General features: G+C 36.3%; 2 protein-coding genes across 3 annotated transcripts in view; both read left to right on the top strand.

Annotated features, from left to right (window-relative positions):
* The window catches only part of LOC127853554 (uncharacterized), a 28,611-nt gene extending 18,402 nt beyond the window's left edge, over window positions 1-10,209 (top strand). For both annotated transcript variants that reach the window (XM_052388144.1, XM_052388143.1), the window contains exon 2: window positions 1,421-10,209. In XM_052388144.1, the coding sequence (XP_052244104.1) occupies window positions 1,443-3,227 (1,785 nt within the window). In that variant the 5' untranslated portion in view covers window positions 1,421-1,442 and the 3' untranslated portion in view covers window positions 3,228-10,209. The remainder of the gene's footprint in view (window positions 1-1,420) is intronic.
* Window positions 1-18,789, top strand: part of LOC127853552 (activating signal cointegrator 1 complex subunit 3-like) — a 215,834-nt gene that overhangs the window by 108,891 nt on the left and 88,154 nt on the right. Inside the window, 2 exon segments of the mRNA XM_052388131.1 lie at window positions 15,212-15,349; window positions 17,041-17,161. Of these exon segments, the coding sequence (XP_052244091.1) occupies window positions 15,212-15,349; window positions 17,041-17,161 (259 nt within the window).

Here is an 18,789-nt window from a genome sequence, read left to right as displayed (position 1 = left end):
TTAGAGTTTTATTCAATGGCAAATAATTTTCCTGTGTACACTATAGGGACATTCTCGCTTTGAATGTGTGCAGATTTGTTCATACAACAGAGACACAATTAATATGTTTCTGCACCAATTTAGATTGAATGTGTAGGTATTGATGTAAACTTTCTAGCCTGTCCACTATAATGTCATGCAAGATTGTGTGGTCTACATTGCTTCCTCACCAAACTGTGCAAATGTACAGGCAGGTCTAGAGCTCCACTGGCTGCTAATAGCCAGGACTATGGAATGTTATGTATGAAAGACCCATTTTCACATGATGCTGTAAACATGTTGATGCAAAGTGCATATAATTATGTATCCCATAAACTCACAAATATTTATGTTCCTTCCAAAACCTCTGACATAGTAAAAGATCATCAAGAATCCCTGGTTATACCGTAGTTATTTGCACGTAATATCATAGTAAATGCTTTCTATTATTCTTCTACCGGACTACATACACATTATTGATTCCATTTACGAAGAAATATTTTAGCAAGAAAATTCCCCTCAGTGCTCGTCAGTTTGTGTTGCATCTCTTACTATATTATGACTGTAGTCAGGTATTTAACTGTTTAAAATCTGTAGACATAAATAAAACACAAATGACATCAAAACAGTCTATCAATATTATTCTTATACACACAGATACTCTTGGGAAATTTCTTCAAATATGTGGACTGCATATACAAATTTGACATTTATAAATATTATAAGGTTGTTTGCTTGAATTAGGTTGGTAGGATAAAACAAATGAAGCTTGAAACTTAATGAAAGTTAAGCTGAAAATTGTAAATTTGGTTTGAATTGAATCAAAAAAGTTGTGTATCTTGTAATGTTTTTAACAATAATATACAGTTAGTCATAATTAAAATTATGAATATGCTAATCTAACTTTTAAAAAGGCTGTTTTTGTAAGGTTATGGGATTGATGCTGCTTGTGTTCATTTGTTAACCCAAGAAACCAATGTTTATGCCCCGGGATCGAAAGATCGGGCATATTGTTTTTGGCCTGTCTGTCTGTCTGTCATTCATTCATTGTATGTGTGTGTCCCAAAATGTAACCTTTCTTAAAATATTTGCAATAACTTTTGCCTTATTGAAGATAGCAACTTGATATTTGGCATGCATGTGTATCTCATGGAGCTGCACATTTTGAGTGGTGAAAGGTCAAGGTCATCCTTCAAGGTCAAATATATGGCTGCAAAGCGGGGCAATAGGGGGCATTGTGTTATGTGTGTGTGCAAATAAAGCTTTGATTAAAATATATTCATGATGGCGGGGGGGGGGGGGGGGGGGGGGGGGTAACCTAAGAATACTTATCTGCCTTTCTTCTACTTAATTTTCTGTAACATAAATAAATATCTAAAACATGTTCCTCTTTTTATTTCAGATGTTGATACAAACCACACAAGATGAATGTTCTCCTTCGTATCAACCTTCGTTTCTACCTTGTCATGTTATGTGGGGCATATTTCGCCATGCTCTACATTTTCCACGGCAACCTTCAAACAGTGACGTCTGCCTCTTGTGACAATGAGGGAAATTGCTTTGGAAAATCCACGAAATCTAATAAACACTCTGCCGCAAATGTGTCAAAAATTGTCCCGCAAAGTTATTGGAATGTCGAACCGAAACGACAAGTGGATTTGACAACCACGGTTTTCCACTCTAGAAATGTAAATGTCCTTGGTAGGGAGAGGCAGTCAAGTAGAGATAAGATTGGAAGTGATAGATCGGGAATGATATTCGACCTTCTTGGTGCAAGTAGACAACATATTGATCAGCTATCAGAAACATTTATTGGAGACAATAAAGGAAATAATGCAGAGGCTTACAATTTGTCTTGTTTTATGTCGTCTCAGTTTCCAGAAAGAAGGTTTTTGGCCCTTGAGCCGAGAAGTTTCGTGTATTCAGCCTATTACGACGAGAGATATACGGACAAGTTCGTACGGATCATGGCGCTAATGGCTGTAAATAGTAGCAGCAGACATCTTAAAGTGTTCTGCCACTTTCAAGGCAAAAATGCATCAGACATTATAAAACAAGAAGCCATTTTTTATGAAATGTGTGAAAACCATGGAAAGCAATTTGGCGGCTTTATCCTGTCCTGTAAAGTTCCAAACCATGTGATTAATGTCTGTACATTGGCAGTTTCCATGGAAATTGTTGCCATTAATGGCAAATACATTCCACCCTTGACCAACATTCAACAGTTAAATGTTTACCTATTGACATTTTCTTGGAACTATGGAAGTATACATAGGGGCGTCCATTTTGGATTAAATTCGCAGAAGTTGGTGCCTGATCAAACTGAATTTAATTTACAGTCACTAAATGAGAATTCTGAAATTCTTACTTCAAGTGCTATTCCTTCTAAAGACATTCATACCAATAAGATTGCTACAAAAGGTTCAACTTATTTTCAGTACAGCATATGCATTCCACCATTGTTTGGAAATATTGACACAGTGAAACTTCTAGAATTTATTGAATTGAATATTCTGCTGGGATTCCAGCATTTTATTTTCTACGTCAGTGATTTAGACTCTGCTGAAGTTTACAAGTTGCTAAATTTTTATGTTAAACAGAATATAGTCACTATAGTAGATTTTAAATTACCACCCATAATTCAGAAGTCCATGATATGGTATAATGGGCAGCTGAACGCCCATAATGACTGCCTTTATCGCGCCATGTCCATATCAAGATTTGTCGCTATTATCGACATAGATGAATACATCGTTCCGCACAATGGTGAGTTCAGAGTCACAGAAACTTTAAAGGAGTTATTTGCAGACAAAACTGTATGCGGTTTAAGTTTTCAAAGTGCATTCTACGACCCAAAATTTACGGCCAGCATCACAGACGATAACATTGAGATGGGTCTTACCACGCAGACTTCCACTCATAGGTCAACTGTGTTCAGTAAAGTTCGAACGAAAGTTTTTGTTGAATCTCAAAAAGTCTTTGAGGTTGGGATTCATCACGTCAGTAAGCCTGCCAATGAGGAGTATCGGGTTTTGAAGGTCAACACTTCAATCTCGTTCCTTCACCACTACCGATCCTGTGTACCGAATTATGGGATGAAATGTGGGAGTTCTGTGAAAGACGATAGCATGGATAAATATTTGTCGCATTTGAAAAAGGCTGTCACAAGTGCATACGAGAAGATTTTTTCTGAAGTTTTAAAATTATGATTTTGTTGTTGTATTAAAATTTGCTCATAATGATTGCTTATTAATGTTGAATGACTGTTAAATGCTTTGAATCAGCTTGGGAGGTCATAAATGTTTGAACATATGGCATGATCCAAATTTTTAACCAAATCTATGTAGATGTGTTCGTTAAAACATGTGCAATACTTTAGGAAATAATTATTTTTCGTTTTAGAATATAAAGTATCATGATATAGTTTCAACTGCTTTGTATAAGATTTATGAGAATGCTAGGTAAGTGTTTAGATAAGTTTATAAAGCAGGGCATATAGAAAACCCAAACCATGAACTTGGCAAGTGTTTTAAAGGATTTTGTGTCCAGAAAATAAACTTTTCTGTTATCAATTCTTTTCTGATATCCAATGTTTAAAATTGTTATTGCCTTTTTATACCCCCACAAACAAAGTTTAGGGGGGTATATAGGAGTGAATTTGTCTGTCTGTCTGTCGATCGGTCGGTCCGTATTGAGTGTCCGCTCTCTAATTCAAGTTGTTTTGATCCGATCTTCACCAAACCTGGTCTATATGATGTCTAGGTCAAGTTTGAATATGGGTCATGCCGGGTCAAAAACTAGGTCAAGAGGTCACTTAGTGTGTTATAAACATTCAGCATGTTGTCCGCTCTCTAATTCAAGTAGTTTTCATCCAATCTTCACCAAAATTGGTCAGAAGTTTTATCTAGATGATCTCTAGGCCAAGTTAGAACATGGACCATGCTGGGCCAAAAACTAGGTCACGGGGTCACTTAGTGCGTTTTTTAACATTCAGCATGGTGTGCTCTCTAATTGAAGTAGTTTACTTCCGATCTTCACCAAACTTGGTTAGAGGTTTTATATATAATCTATTGGCCATGTTGGAACATGGACCATGCCGGGCCAAAAACTAGGTCACAGGGTCACTTATTGCGTTTTACACATTCAGTATGGTGGCCGCTATCTATTTCAAGTACTTATCATCTGCTCTTCACCAACTTGGTCAGAAGTTTTATCTTGATGATCTTTAGGCCATGTTTGAATATGGGTCATGCCGGGTCAAAAACTAGGTCATGGGGTCACTTAGTGCGTTTACACATTCAGCATGGTGTTCCCTATTTCAAGTACTTCATCCGCTTTTCATGTGGGGGTATTTGTCACGTCTGTGACAAAGCTCTAGTTCTATCTAATTTTTTAAAGTGAGTAGAGAAAAAGACATTTAAAAGAAAACAAATGACATCATGTTAATAATATAATGTACATACAGTCTACTCTCGTTATCGCGACATTGATTTTTTCGATATTTCGAAGTTAACTCAATGCCCTAACTTTTTTTCTTCTTTATCTATATTTACATCGCATATCTCGATTTTCGTTATGTCAAATAATTTGATATCTCGATATAAAAATTTGTCCCGAGTCCCGATTTTACATGTATTTACTGTGGTTTATCTCGAAGTGCGAATAACTGTCCCAGTGATGGTAAAGGTGAAATTGTTGTCTTTGATACTTCACCGTCCCGCTTTGCCCGGCTGCTCCCGATACTGTGCGGTAGATAATTGATCCATGAATTGCATCAATGACCACACGTGTTATGTCGTTAGCCATTAACACTTGAGTAAGGCAAGTCACTTTAACTGTCACTTTAACTGCAATTAATACACAGCCTGCCGAAAGCCCAAAAGACTAATTTTTTTTACAAACAATACTCCAAAATGCATTGAGTTATATTTTTGAGTAATAAACCGTCGCAAATTTGAAGAATGTTGTTCTATCCTTGAACTCCAACAGTCATTAGTATAGCTAACTTGAAATATAATTATGAGATGTCGGTCAAGCAATCCAGAGAAGGACCCGGTATCCAACCCGGGGGGATATCTGGATCGGCAAAGCAGAAGCTTGAAATTCAGTCGTTCAAGGAAAAGTACGCGGCCATCATAGAAGTCGAGAAAGGCCTCAAAACCAAGAAGAAGAAAGCAGAAGAGTTTGGCATCCCGCAAAATACGCTCTCAATGTGGATCAAAAAAAGGACGAGATTAAAGCGAAATTCCTGACTGGCGATCTCGAGCTTGCAATTTAAACATTTACTGATATAAAAGCATTTCAAACTTCAAAATGTACATATACAGTTCAGTATTCCGGAACGTGATTCACACATGTTCGGATGGAAAACCCTCGTCTTGATTGAACGTCAATTGCATCATAACTTTAAATAGTAACATTACCAGATGTTTACTCGACAGTTTAGAAAAACGATAACCGCATGTGTTCATGCAATTTTGTAACACTTAAAACGTCATTTTAAGCATTTAAATAGCAAATTTAATCGCGTCTCATAAAAACGCGTATATATCAGGTAATAGATAGAGTAGTATAGAGTATTATGTGACACGGTGGCGGCTTAAGTTAGACAACTTAGCAGGCATATAGATGTTAAAAATAAGTTAAATTTTCGTCTCATTTTTTCTTTGAAAACGCCTTATCGGATATCTCGAACTCTCGTTGTCTCAATATTTTTTCTTGTTCCAGCCGACTTTGAGATAACAAGAGTAGACTGTAACTATAAAGTCATGTTGTACTGCACATGTTTGATGTTTTCTACGAGTTGAAAATACAGCTTAGTGTTATTTCGTCAAAGAAGTGGTAATGATGAGATGGAAATTATATGTGTCGTGTTCTGAGAAAACTGGGCATAATTCATGTGCATTAAGTGTCTTCCCAGATTAGCATGTACAGTCCGCACAGGCTAATCAGGGACGACACTTTCCGCTTAAACTGGATTTTTGCTAAGAAGAGACATCATTTATACTAAAAATTCCATAAAAGTGGAAATTGTCGTCCTGGCACAGGCTAATATAGGATGACAATTTACGCACAAGCATTATGCCCAGTTTTCTCAGAACGCGACACATATATAGTCAGTCTCAATCCTTATTTTGAAAAAGATGTACTTTAAATTGTAGACATTTTTCTTAACACTTTCACAGAATATGACACCACTATAAGTAATGAAGTCGAGATGGTCCTAGATCCTCAGTGAAAAACTTGTCCTTATATTTTGTTCTCTCCTATTCTGTTCTTTCTCTTGATGCCTGCTCTTTCTAACATAACATTCCATAGTCCTGTGAAGTAAGATCTGTTAAATTGTTTTATTTCATTGGTGCTATTGTTTGGCAACCGTTATATTCATTCCAAGGTTTTAATGGTTTGAAATCAATGTGTATTTAGTGTACATCTTCATGTGGGAAGCATAGAGTGATTGTTCTGGCCATCTTTCCAGCAGTAATTGTATCCGTATGAGGTCCACTAGATTGTGCTGTTTTGTTAAGCTGCTAAATACATACCCCAAATTAATGCTGGTTGTGCTTATGTTTTGTTGCCCATTTCTTACTCCACCCAAATCTATATATTACTTCGACCTTGACCTTCTTTGTCTCGATGATATCTCTTGACCTTAGTTTTAAATTGGTCTTGTTGGGGTAAAATACCTGGGAGCTAGTTCACTACCATGTGAACATGATTGCCTCATTCCAAGAACAAAAGTTAAGGTGAGCAACCTTGGACACTTAGGGTACTCTTGTTGTTCTCTTTTTTAATTAGGGATGGAAACAAATACTGAAAATCATATTTGAGTATTCGTTCTTCATTATTCAAATATATGCAAATATTAGTTTTTATGCCCCCAAATCGAAAGATCGGGGGTATATTGTTTTTGGCCTGTCTGTCTGTATGTCTGTGTATCTGTGTGTCTGTCTCTAAACTTTAACCTTGGTCATAACTTTTGCAAAATTGAAGATAGCAACTTAATATTTTGCGAGAATGTGTATCTCATGGAGCTGCAAATTTTGAGTGGTGAAAGGTCAAGGTCATCCTTCAAGGTCAAAGGTCAAATATATGGCTTCAAAGCGGCGCAAAAGGGGGCATTGTGTTTCTGATAAACACTCCCTTGTTTAACATTATGTCTCGGACCTTACGAACATCCAAAATAAACTACTGTTCTTATTTGGCAAAAACACGACTACACTGCAACGCCGATATATCGCGGACCGTTATATCGCGCTGTCCAATATATCGCGCTTTGGCTATGGCTCCCAAAAATCCGACGAGCATGATCACTAAATGACATGTTTAAATCTGAGAATTCGCTAACTTAAGCAAAAAACCGGTTCTAGCAAGTATCAACACCCCATATTTCGCGGCTAACTATGGCACGCAGTGAAGCGTGAAAAACAGTCGATTAGTGACAATGTTGTTTACACAAGGCTGGGGTTGTTTTTAACACTTAGGAAATATCCAATTAGTGTCATTGCAAAGGTAATAATGGCAGTTTACTGGTATATAAATCGTTAAATTTCGGTACTGGTCATGAATTTCATTGTCCTGATAAAAAGCGCGCGAAAATTGGCGTGGGTGTATTTATTTGTAAATAAAATTTCGTAGCCGCTACAACATTGCGATAATGTAATTTCCGTTAAAAGTTTCGTTGTAAACAACAAAAGTACCGCAGTATCTCGCGAATTATGTGGCATTGACATTTCCTCTTAATAAAATATAATTCAAACACACGGTATCGTTACCGTTACGCTAAGGGTAAATTCGAATCTATGCACAATGTATTTTATATGTTTTTTACGGCAAGAATTTTTCATTTTAGCTGATTCGCGAGGGATCGTACATGAAAATAAAAAACATAATTTACATTTTGGTTTTTATGATAAATACACAGATACTTATGTAGTAATGAAAACGTTTATTGTAGAATTGGTTTGCAATTATTACAAAACAAATATGTAGCAGCGCTGTATATAAAATGAAAACATTGGGGAAATTTGACAAGTTAACCGCAATACAATTGAGTTAGACATTTCTAAAGTTATATCGCGCGCCGGATATATCACGCTCGCGATCTTTGGACCCCACCAACCGCGATATATCGGCGTTGCAGTGTATAACCTCAAATGCAGCTTTTGGAAAAGGGATAGAGTGATTATTTTTGAAAATGATTATTAATTATAATATACCTCATTTTCACATAATTCTTTAATTTTTCAAACGACATTAGATATTTCCGGTATACATATTACGGTACTTCCCTTGTTTTTTGCCATACAATTGAGTACATAAAATAATTCAGAACAGGAGAGGGTGGCATTGTGAATCAATTTCACTTGTTTTACCTCTAAATTTTCGATGCATCTAGAACATGTAGCAAGTTTAGCAAGCTCTAAACGAGTCTAATTAAATTGATTCTTATTCCAAACAAAATTAATTGGTTGATATAATTCTGATTAGATAATCATTGATTTAATACATGGATATAGTAATTAAAATGAATGGTCATTTTAAGTTATATAGCAAGTTGGGTTGCCTCTTTTGTCTTAACTGCAAACGCTGAACTGTGAAAAATATGTCAATTTGAATTATTTTAGATAGTCAATAGATTAAACATGGTGTATTTACACGTTTGCAAACTGCCAGATAAAACGAATAACGACACAACCCTCTGCTGATTCCCACCCGTCTATCGTGTAATTAATTAATCGCAGCTGCTATTCAAACAATTACTGACACATGAAAGTTGTCTGCACTGGAAAAAAAAAATGCAACTTGGCATTTACACATTTTTGTGTGAAGTTTGCTTAAAAAACAAATATTCGAATATGAATTTTGGATTCAAATATTCTACCATGTTTTGAATATTCGAAAATCCGGATATTCATTCCCATCCCTAATTTTAATGTTTCTCTTCCATTTTTTGAGGCGGACAATTATGAATTGTGCATGATTTTACACACAGGTTGTATGGTGACTTTCTTGGATCAAAGAGATGTCAGCTAGCATTAATTGTTCAGTTGTCTAAGCAATGAAAAACATTTCACAAAATTGTTTTAACATGACCTAGGCACTTCAATAACGTAAACCAGTTGCATATACTTTTTGTGTTGAGAAAAGAACTTTCTTAAAAGTCGTGAATCACAAACAATAATGTATTGAAATTGTTTCTTGGGATTGCATATTGCTTTGTCAGTTACATTTTGTCAGTCTGTCTACTACACTTAGATATTAACAATTTCCATTTATATCACTGGAACATTTCTCTTATCAAAAACTCATCTTATGTATTGTATAAGAACAAATGTGCGTTAAGTGTCAGCCAAGATTAGCAATCAGAGACGACATTACCACAAATATGTGTTTTTTGTTTACAAGAGACTTCTTGTTAATGATGAAATTTGGTAAAAAGGTAAACTGTTGTCCGTGATAAGCCTGTGCAGACTGCGCAGGTAAACTGTTGTCCATGATAAGCCTGTGCAGACAGCGCAGGCTAATCTGGTACAACTCTTTACACCAATGCATTAAGCGATGTTTTCTGCGAGCAAGGCTTTTATTATGCTCCCCCCAATTTATTTTGGGGGGAGCATATAGTCGCCACTTTGTCTGTCCGTGCGTGTGTGTGTCTGTCCGTCTGTCCGTGCACAATTTTTGTCCGGGCTATTTCTCAGCAACTAATGACTGGAATTCAATGAAACTTTATGGGAAGCTTCACTACCAAGAGGAGATGTGCATATTATCAGAGGGTTCTGGTCGGATGATTTTTCACAGAGTTATGGCCCTTTGAAATTTTCTATAAATAAATATTGTTCCCCCAACTACTGTGCCCTCAAGACGTTTCCTTTTAACTGATTATATAGTGCAATATTGTGACAAAAAAAACACTTTGGGGAGCATCACTCGTCTCGGACGGTTTCTTGTTTATGTTTGTATCTGCACCGATTAATATAGCAGCTTAGACAATGTTTTTAAAACAAATTGTCCATATTATTCTTAAAATTTTAGTAAAAAATAATTGATTTTTATTGTGTCATTCCTCTAGTTTTGTTGCTCAGTATTGTCGCTGATATGGTTGTTATTTATGCTATTTTGTTATTTATTTCTGTTATTGTTCTTACAATTTGATTGTAGGAAGGTTGCTCAATAAAATTGGTCAAGACAGTTGTAGTTTTTCATTTATTTCCTTTTTATGCCCCCGGATCGAATGATCAAGGGTATATTGTTTTTGGCCTGTCTGTCTGTCTGTCATTCTGTCTGTCTGTCATTCTGTCCCAAAACTTTAATATTGGTCATAACTTTTGCATTACTGATGATAGCAACTTGATATTTGGCATGCATGTGTATCTCATGGAGCTGCACATTTTGAGTGATGAAAGGTCAAGATCATCCTACAAGGTCAAAGGTCAAATATATGGCTTCAAAGCGGCACAGTAGGGGGCATTGTGTTTCACAAACACAGCTCTTGTTTTGCGCTTCTTTCCAGAAATTATATGCGTAAGGGCCTTAAGAAATTTATTTTTCACAAATAATAAATTGCTGAATAAAATGGATGTTGTTTAAAACTTTTGTCAGCTGAATAACCTATAGCAGATGATTGTTAAGGAAGAATTTTGGCAGAACAATGGCCCTATTAAGTCCCTTTAACCACTGCAGAATATATGAGTCGCGTTCTGAGAAAACTGGGCATAATGCATGTGCGTAAAGTGTCGTCACAGATTAGCCTGTGCAGTGTGCACAGTCTAATCAGGGACAACACTTTCCACTTAAATTGGATTTTTGCTAAGAAGAGACTTCATTTTAACAAATAATGTCATAAAAGCGGAAAGTGCCGTCTCTGATTAGCCTGTTTGGATTGCACAGGCTAATCTGGGACGACATTTTACCACATACATTATGCCTAGTTTTCTCAGAACGCGACTCATATAGTAGTTATGTCTGTGTCCAAACATGTGTGGCGAGGTAATCAGAGTCTGTTACACATTTCTAGTAACACTGTCTGGTATGCAGTCAATTGCCATGGACCTAGGTCTGTCCGTATGTCCTCCTGTATACCAAGCCTTGTCCAAAGGTATTCATCTGCCATTTTCAAAGGACGGCATTGAAACTTGCAGACATTGTTAGGCAACCTGTTCTTAGAAATGAACTGCCAATCCCAATTGACAAGGTTTTATGCTGTGGTTATTTCAGGCACTGACAGTGACAGTTCCAGTTTCATTTACTTTCGTGAAAAAATATAGTGGAATCTTTTTTCAATTTGGATATTATTTCAATTTTGTTCAAGCCATGTTATCACATAGAAATTTGTTTCTCCTGGCAGAGTGAATGGGAGTTCATTCCATACAAAACTTATATCCACACAATCAGAATAAAACATAAATTGAAGCTTATTAAAGTTGAATATCACTAAAAATCACAGTTTCTAAAGTTGTTAGTTTTATTGTTGACTTTTATTTGCAATTTATATATCAATTTAAGATGTAGTTTAAAACAAATAAAAAAATATTTTATTTTTTAATACCTGCTATCTGAGTTTTGGTCCCAAGATTATCAACATTCTCCTGCTCATTATTGGTCTTAACTGGAAATATAGAGCCATGTAAATCAAAGGTTATATTGATTCAAGCATTTTCGTTGGTTAATGTTTTAAGTTGAGACTAATACTAATGTGATTTTGAAAACTGCTCTTATCTGTTGTTGTGAATCTTAAACATTACCAACTACATCTTAAGATTTTAAATGTTATAATCTTGTTATAATCTCTGCTCCAGTTACTTTCCATAGCAAATTTTAGCTATCTGTTCAAACATGTGCATATTGTTTATTTTATATACATGTATATATGGGCTGTTCTCTGTGAAATAGGGGTTTAATACATGTGCGTAAAGTGTCGTCCCAGATGAGCATGTGCAGTCTGCACAGGCTAATCAAGTCTCTTCATAGCAAAAATCCAGTTCTTCCTGATAAGCCTGTGCAGACTGTTGAAAACGGGACGTAAATATAGATTCGGTTAGAATTTGTGTCTAAATGATATCTAGGTCAAGTTCAAATATGGGTCACGCCGGGTCAAAAACTATGTCACGAGGTCACTTAGTGCATATCAAGCATTACGCATGATGTCCGCTCTCTAATTGAAGTAGTTTTCATCCGATCTTCACCAAATTTGGTCAGAAGTTGTGTCTAGATGATACCACTCAAATGGTAAAGTTATGTGTTGCTTAATTTTCAAAAATATATAATTTTGCCAATCAAATGGTGATGTTATCAAGTTTTCCAAAACCTTCAAACGGGTGTATCTTGGGACAGTTTGGCACTCTTGTTTAATATTGATGTTTTAATGTAAATTCCACAGGAATTCCTTCAAAAACTATGTTCACAGTCATCGCAGGGAAGTAATAAAACAGAACAAGATACATATCTAATGCAATTGCAAACAGCACACAGCAACTTTCTCTCACAGATTTTACTGATCAGATCGATTTCATGTAATTTTTTGTTATCATTTAAGTCCATTTATGTACAAATGTGCAATGAGTTGCATTAAATGAGATCAACATATGAGAACAAAATGTAATTTCAATCGGATTGCTGTTAACAAATAGGGGAGGTCACTTCCGGAGGGAGAATGTCATACTTCCTACATCAGTTACTTCCCATGTGGTGAAATCAGTTACCTTTCTGGCGTTAAGGATTCCAAGTTTATTTTGGTGTAATCTTTTTTAATCAAACAAATGAAATCAGTGCTTTTTTCTACGCTATTGGTCACTGTGTGTGTCATTTAAAGTGAACAAAATACTTATTCATAAAAAATAAATATGTAATAAAAAAAATGTATATTGATAATAAACACTGGGTTTGTAATGGAGACAGGAATATGACTAACTAATCTGAAAATTCTGTATGCAAACGTTGGGCGGATGTGATATTTTATTCACTGAATTATTACAGTTACTTCCCAGTTTTTCATAGCCAATAAAGTTCAATAAACTCACATCACATTTTTAAACAATGATTGCAGATAACAAGGTTTAACCCATTTATGCCTAGTGGACGCTCCCATCCTTCTAAATTGGATCAATTTTATTTCCAAAATTAGGGATGTCTAGTATATTTAATTCTATATTTACAGTACAGCCAAAGCGGAACAAACGTATTTCGCGATCCGCGGCGGCAAGGCGAAACGAGTCGATGCCGCGTCAGTCGTTGAAGCCGCGTCAGTATGCGGCGGCAAGTGGCATTTCGCCGCGAAACTTCGCATCTGTCCGCCGAGGCATGCCGCGGTCCGCGACATGATGCCGAGTCGATGCGATCATGAAATATTTTTTTTTAAATTATTAGTTACATGTAGTTAACAAATTTTGAAAGAACAATTATAATAATAATTAAAATCATAATATATTTATTGTGCGCGGATTGTATTAGCATATTCATGTAAGCATAGTTAATGTGTCTGGCCAATTATTAAGTTTGTTTCCCGCCCGTAGCGTATGTATTTCACACATAAACAAGGTCACGTAATTATGTTTTCGCACATACAAGTGGTCAAGGCTCCAGCATATGATAGATTTATAAATTAATTGCATGTTGATTCCGCTATTATATTTTAGCTTAGAAAATTAGCAGTTTGAAGCCACATCAATAATCAAGACGGTGACGACGTATTTGTAGTTTTGTTAATTATCAGCTTATTATAACTATTGTTTGAATATGCGTATATAAACACGTTTTATTTTGTTCATATTATACAGTTAATATCGCTACTAATTACCCGATAATCCCGTATATTCCAGTTTCGAAGCAAATGCTGGTAAATATTTACGATACACAAACATTCTCGATATTTCCTTAAGTATCAAATACATTTTGGCATTTGTTACTATTTATAGAGATGATGAAATAACGTCTAATCGGGGCGTTTTTTTTCTCCACTGAACACGCGATTTACGCCTGACGTGATGTTCATGTATTTATACAACACAAAATACACCCAAACTTTCCAAACGACGTTCTACATGTCTGCATAATTTTCGCGCGCTTTTTATGAAACAAAGGATATTTTAGCACTGTTTATTTGACGCTAGAATTTGCCAAAGGACGCGTTAGCATTAAAATTCGGAAGTGTGTTTCGGATTACAAATTTAATAATGATAATCGAACGAAACATGAACATTTGCGCGTAATTAATTCTACGCTACACATACATGTATGTACATGTAGGTGGATATCTGTTCACTCGATCCGCCGCGAACGTATGCGGCGGATTTACTCCGCGAAAGTACGCGAGGTTAATACAGACTCGGCGTCGTTGCGCGGATCGATGCCGAGTGCCACGGCGATACGCCGCGTGAACACACGATTCGGCCGCCGCGGACTAATAATCTGGCTGTGGCGTAGCCGCGGATTATGTTTGTGCCGCTTTGGCTGTACTGTAGAATACTTCTTACAGAAATTCCTTTAAGCAAACAGCGCAGACCCTGATGAGACGCCGCATTATGCGGCGTCTCATCTGGGTATATGCTGTTTGCCAAGGCCTTTTTTCTAGACGCTAGGCATAACTGGGTTAAAGCCCCAGTCCCCAAATACTTATCTTGGAAGTGCTTTGGCGGATTTCATTGAAACTTGGTATGATTATATATATGGATAAGAGGATGATGCACGCCAAATGGCATTGTACACACACCATCTGTTAATAACGGAGTTATGGCCCTTTGTATCTTGAAAAATTGCTTTTTTAAGTGTCAAATAAACACTTTTGTGTCCAGAAGCATATTGGCGGGGGATATCAATTCAACGAATTTGCCTGTTATTATTTTGATTTGCACCAATTTTTTTTTTAGCCAGGAGACACGTCACCCTTTGAAGGACATTTATTGGTAGGACCTTGTGACCTTCATAGGACAATATATTATTGTGATAACCAGATGGTTCAATCAGCATACTTGGAAAGATTAAGTCAAATTAAGGGTTTGTCTATCTTTGAACCACAAAATGTCACTTCATTACCCATGTAGAGATGGCAATTCAAATTGTGTGTTAAGTTTGGGGGTCTTTTCTCGGTCATTGAGCCACAGAAAGTTGTGATTGATGCTCTAGCAGGTGAACAACTGGAATCTCATTCCATGCATGTTTGCTATTGCTGATTGACTTGCATCCATTTTATCCCCAGATGGAGAACATCATATCGGGTGTGCGGGACTCGAACCTGAAACTGACGCTGGCGTTTGGTATCGGCATCCATCACGCTGGCCTCGTGGAGAGAGACAGGAAGATCACGGAGGAGTTGTTTGTGAACTCCAAGATACAGGTACATGGATGATACAGACTGAGTGCAATTAGAACAAGCCCCCAAAGCCCTGCACAATGGTTAATTTGGAACTAGGCTAGCTCAAAATCTTAGTTTCATATAGACCGGCTAGTGACTTTTGTTAGTCACACAGGAGCTGTTTGTGAACTTCAAGATACAGGTACCATGGTTACAGAGGGATTGAAATAAGCATAAGCCCCCAAGACCTGGGCCCAGTATCAAGAACATTCTCAATTTTTTGCTCAACTCAGAAGATGAGACTTGAGTATCCACTCAGCTGAGTATTGAGAAGGTCAATATGAGACTTGAGTATCCACTCAGCTGAGTATTGAGAAGGTCAATATGAGACTTGAGTATCCACTCAGCTGAGTATTGAGAAGGTCAAGATGAGACTTGAGTATCCACTCAGCTGAGTATTGAGAAGGTCAAGATGAGACTTGAGTATCCACTCAGCTGAGTATTGAGAAGGTCAATATGAGACTTGAGTATCCACTCAGCTGAGTATTGAGAAGGTCAAGATGAGACTTGAGTATCCACTCAGCTGAGTATTGAGAAGGTCAATATGAGACTTGAGTATCCACTCAGCTGAGTATTGAGAAGGTCAAGATGAGACTTGAGTATCCACTCAGCTGAGTATTGAGAAGGTCAAGATGAGACTTGAGTATACACTCAGCTGAGTATTGAGAAGGTCAATATGAGACTTGAGTATCCACTCAGCTGAGTATTGAGAAGGTCAGTATGAGACTTGAGTATCCACTCAGCTGAGTATTGAGAAGGTCAAGATGAGACTTGAGTATCCACTCAGCTGATAATTGAGAAGGTCAAGATGAGACTTGAGTATCCACTCAGCTGAGTATTGAGAAGGTCAATATGAGACTTGAGTATCCACTCAGCTGAGTATTGAGAAGGTCAAGATGAGACTTGAGTATCCACTCAGCTGAGTATTGAGAAGGTCAAGATGAGACTTGAGTATCCACTCAGCTGAGTATTGAGAAGGTCAATATGAGACTTGAGTATCCACTCAGCTGAGTATTGAGAAGGTCAGTATGAGACTTGAGTATCCACTCAGCTGAGTATTGAGAAGGTCAAGATGAGACTTGAGTATCCACTCAGCTGAGTATTGAGAAGGTCAATCAGCTCAATAACAATCACAAATCTCAGCTATATGAATATGCACGTATTCTTCCTCAAATTCAGGGTTATGTCGCGCTCAAAATTCAAGAATGAAACTTATAAAAAAATGGGAAATAACTCTTAAGTTGAGGCAGATTGTCTTAAGTATGTTTGTGATACTAGGCCCAGCACTGGTAAATTTGAAATCAGGTTTGCTCAGATTCTTAATTTCATATAGGGGCCTTGTGACTTTTCTTGGTATGGAGTAATACAAAAGAATTCAGGCTTACTTGGTGGATTGAGTGAGTAAGTGCTATTGCTGGATGTTGTTGTTAGTTTTATTATGATGTAAAAAAATAATTGATATATTTTTAGGTTAAAACTTCATAGTTTAATTAAGAAATGTCAGAAAATATATTATAAAAACATATTAATATATATTTGTACAAGATATATAAACAGTGCTTACAATTTCAGACTTGGGCAAATTTAATTTTTAGGGTTGTTTAAATGATTTGCAATGTTTAAGGCAGATTTTTTTGTTTTGCATGTTTTAAAGTAATCTTCCAATATTTTAGATTCTGATTGCGACCAGCACACTTGCCTGGGGTGTGAATTTCCCTGCCCATCTTGTGGTTGTCAAGGGAACAGAATACTACGATGGGAAGACCCGCAGATATGTTGACTTTCCTATTACTGGTATTGTTGATTCAAAATTAAGTTGCAAAGACTTTATGATTTAAAAATATTATATATAATTTAATGACTTGATAATCATACATAAGGCTATTGTAATGAAACTACCAAAAATCAACAGCCCTCTAGTATTCTTTCATATTTTGATTCATTATAATAAAATATTATATATAATTTAATGACTTGATAATCCTACATAAGGCTATTGTAATGAAACTACCAAAAATCAACAGCCCTCTAGTATTCTTTCATATTTTGATTCATTATTTAAGTACATAATAAACAATTTGCAAATCTATTTTCAGATTTATCAAAACTCAGATAAATGTTAAATTAATTTATTTAAAATATACCTTTGCTCAACCTATTCTGAGACTGAAGAAAAAAGAATAAATTTAGAATCAAGCAAAATACTTTCAGAGTTTGAATATATACATGCTTCAGATGGTGCTTATGTAATAAATGCATTGTTGTAAATGAAGAATTGTGTTGATAGCAGTGGTTGATTCTATGTCATAATGAACCTTATCATACTATTTAGACATTATTCTTTTAAGAGTATTCTTTATTGTTTTTGCCCAGTCTGTTGGTTGGTCTGTTGGTCTGTTGGTTGGTTGGTTGGTTGGTTGGTTGGTTGGTTGGTTGGTTGGTTGGTTTGCGCCAACTTTAACATTTGCAATAACTTTTGAAATATTGAAGATAGCAACTTGATATTTGGCATGCATATGTATCTCATGGAGCTGCACTTTTTGAGTGGTGAAAGGTCAAGGTCAAGGTCATCCTTCAAGGTCAAAGGTCAAATATATGGGTCAAAATCGCTCATTTAATGTACACTTTTGCAGTATTTCAATATTCAAGATAGCAACTTGATATTTGGCATGCATGTGTATCTCATGGAGCTGCACATTTTGAGTGGTGAAAGGTCAAGGTCAAGGTCATCCTTCAAGGTCAGATGTCAAATATATGTGGCCAAAATCGCTCATTTTATGAGTACTTTTGCAATATTGAAGATAGCAACTTGATATTTGGCATGCATGTGTATCTCATGGAGCTGCACATTTTGAGTGGTGAAAGGTCAAGGTCAAGGTCATCCTTCAAGGTCAGAGGTCAAATATATGTGGCCCAAATCGCTTATTTTATGAATACTTTTGCAATATCAGGGTTCGCACAGGGCTTGAAAAGTGCTTGAAAACGAGTCCTAGGCTTGAAAAGCCCTTGAACTAAGGTTGGCCTTGAAAAAGTGCTTATTTCATGTAAAAAAGCCTTGAAAATGTTTATTTCTGTTCAAAATTACTTTTATCATTGCCATGAATTTTAATCGTTCTTAAGGAAAATATTACGAAAATTTATCATAAATTCCTTTGCGCAAAAAGTTGAGTACGAAATATAAGTTTCGTACACTATTGGAATATTCCTGGCGCTACTTTCTGGTCATAAACACTGATGAAATGCAGAAAAATGCTTAAATAATTACCACTTATACGAAACATCAACATTCTTTAAATATGAATATTCATGGCGCTATTTTCTGGTCATAAACAAGTTGTCAAAATGACGTTTATCGTTATGTTTTGCGCGAAACTTATGAATATTCCTGGGTACAGAAAACAAATGACATTCGAAAAGCACAA

Source organism: Dreissena polymorpha, chromosome 12 (assembly GCF_020536995.1).
Source record: "Dreissena polymorpha isolate Duluth1 chromosome 12, UMN_Dpol_1.0, whole genome shotgun sequence".
NCBI lineage: Eukaryota > Metazoa > Mollusca > Bivalvia > Myida > Dreissenidae > Dreissena > Dreissena polymorpha.
This window is presented reverse-complemented; position numbering and strand designations above follow the sequence as displayed.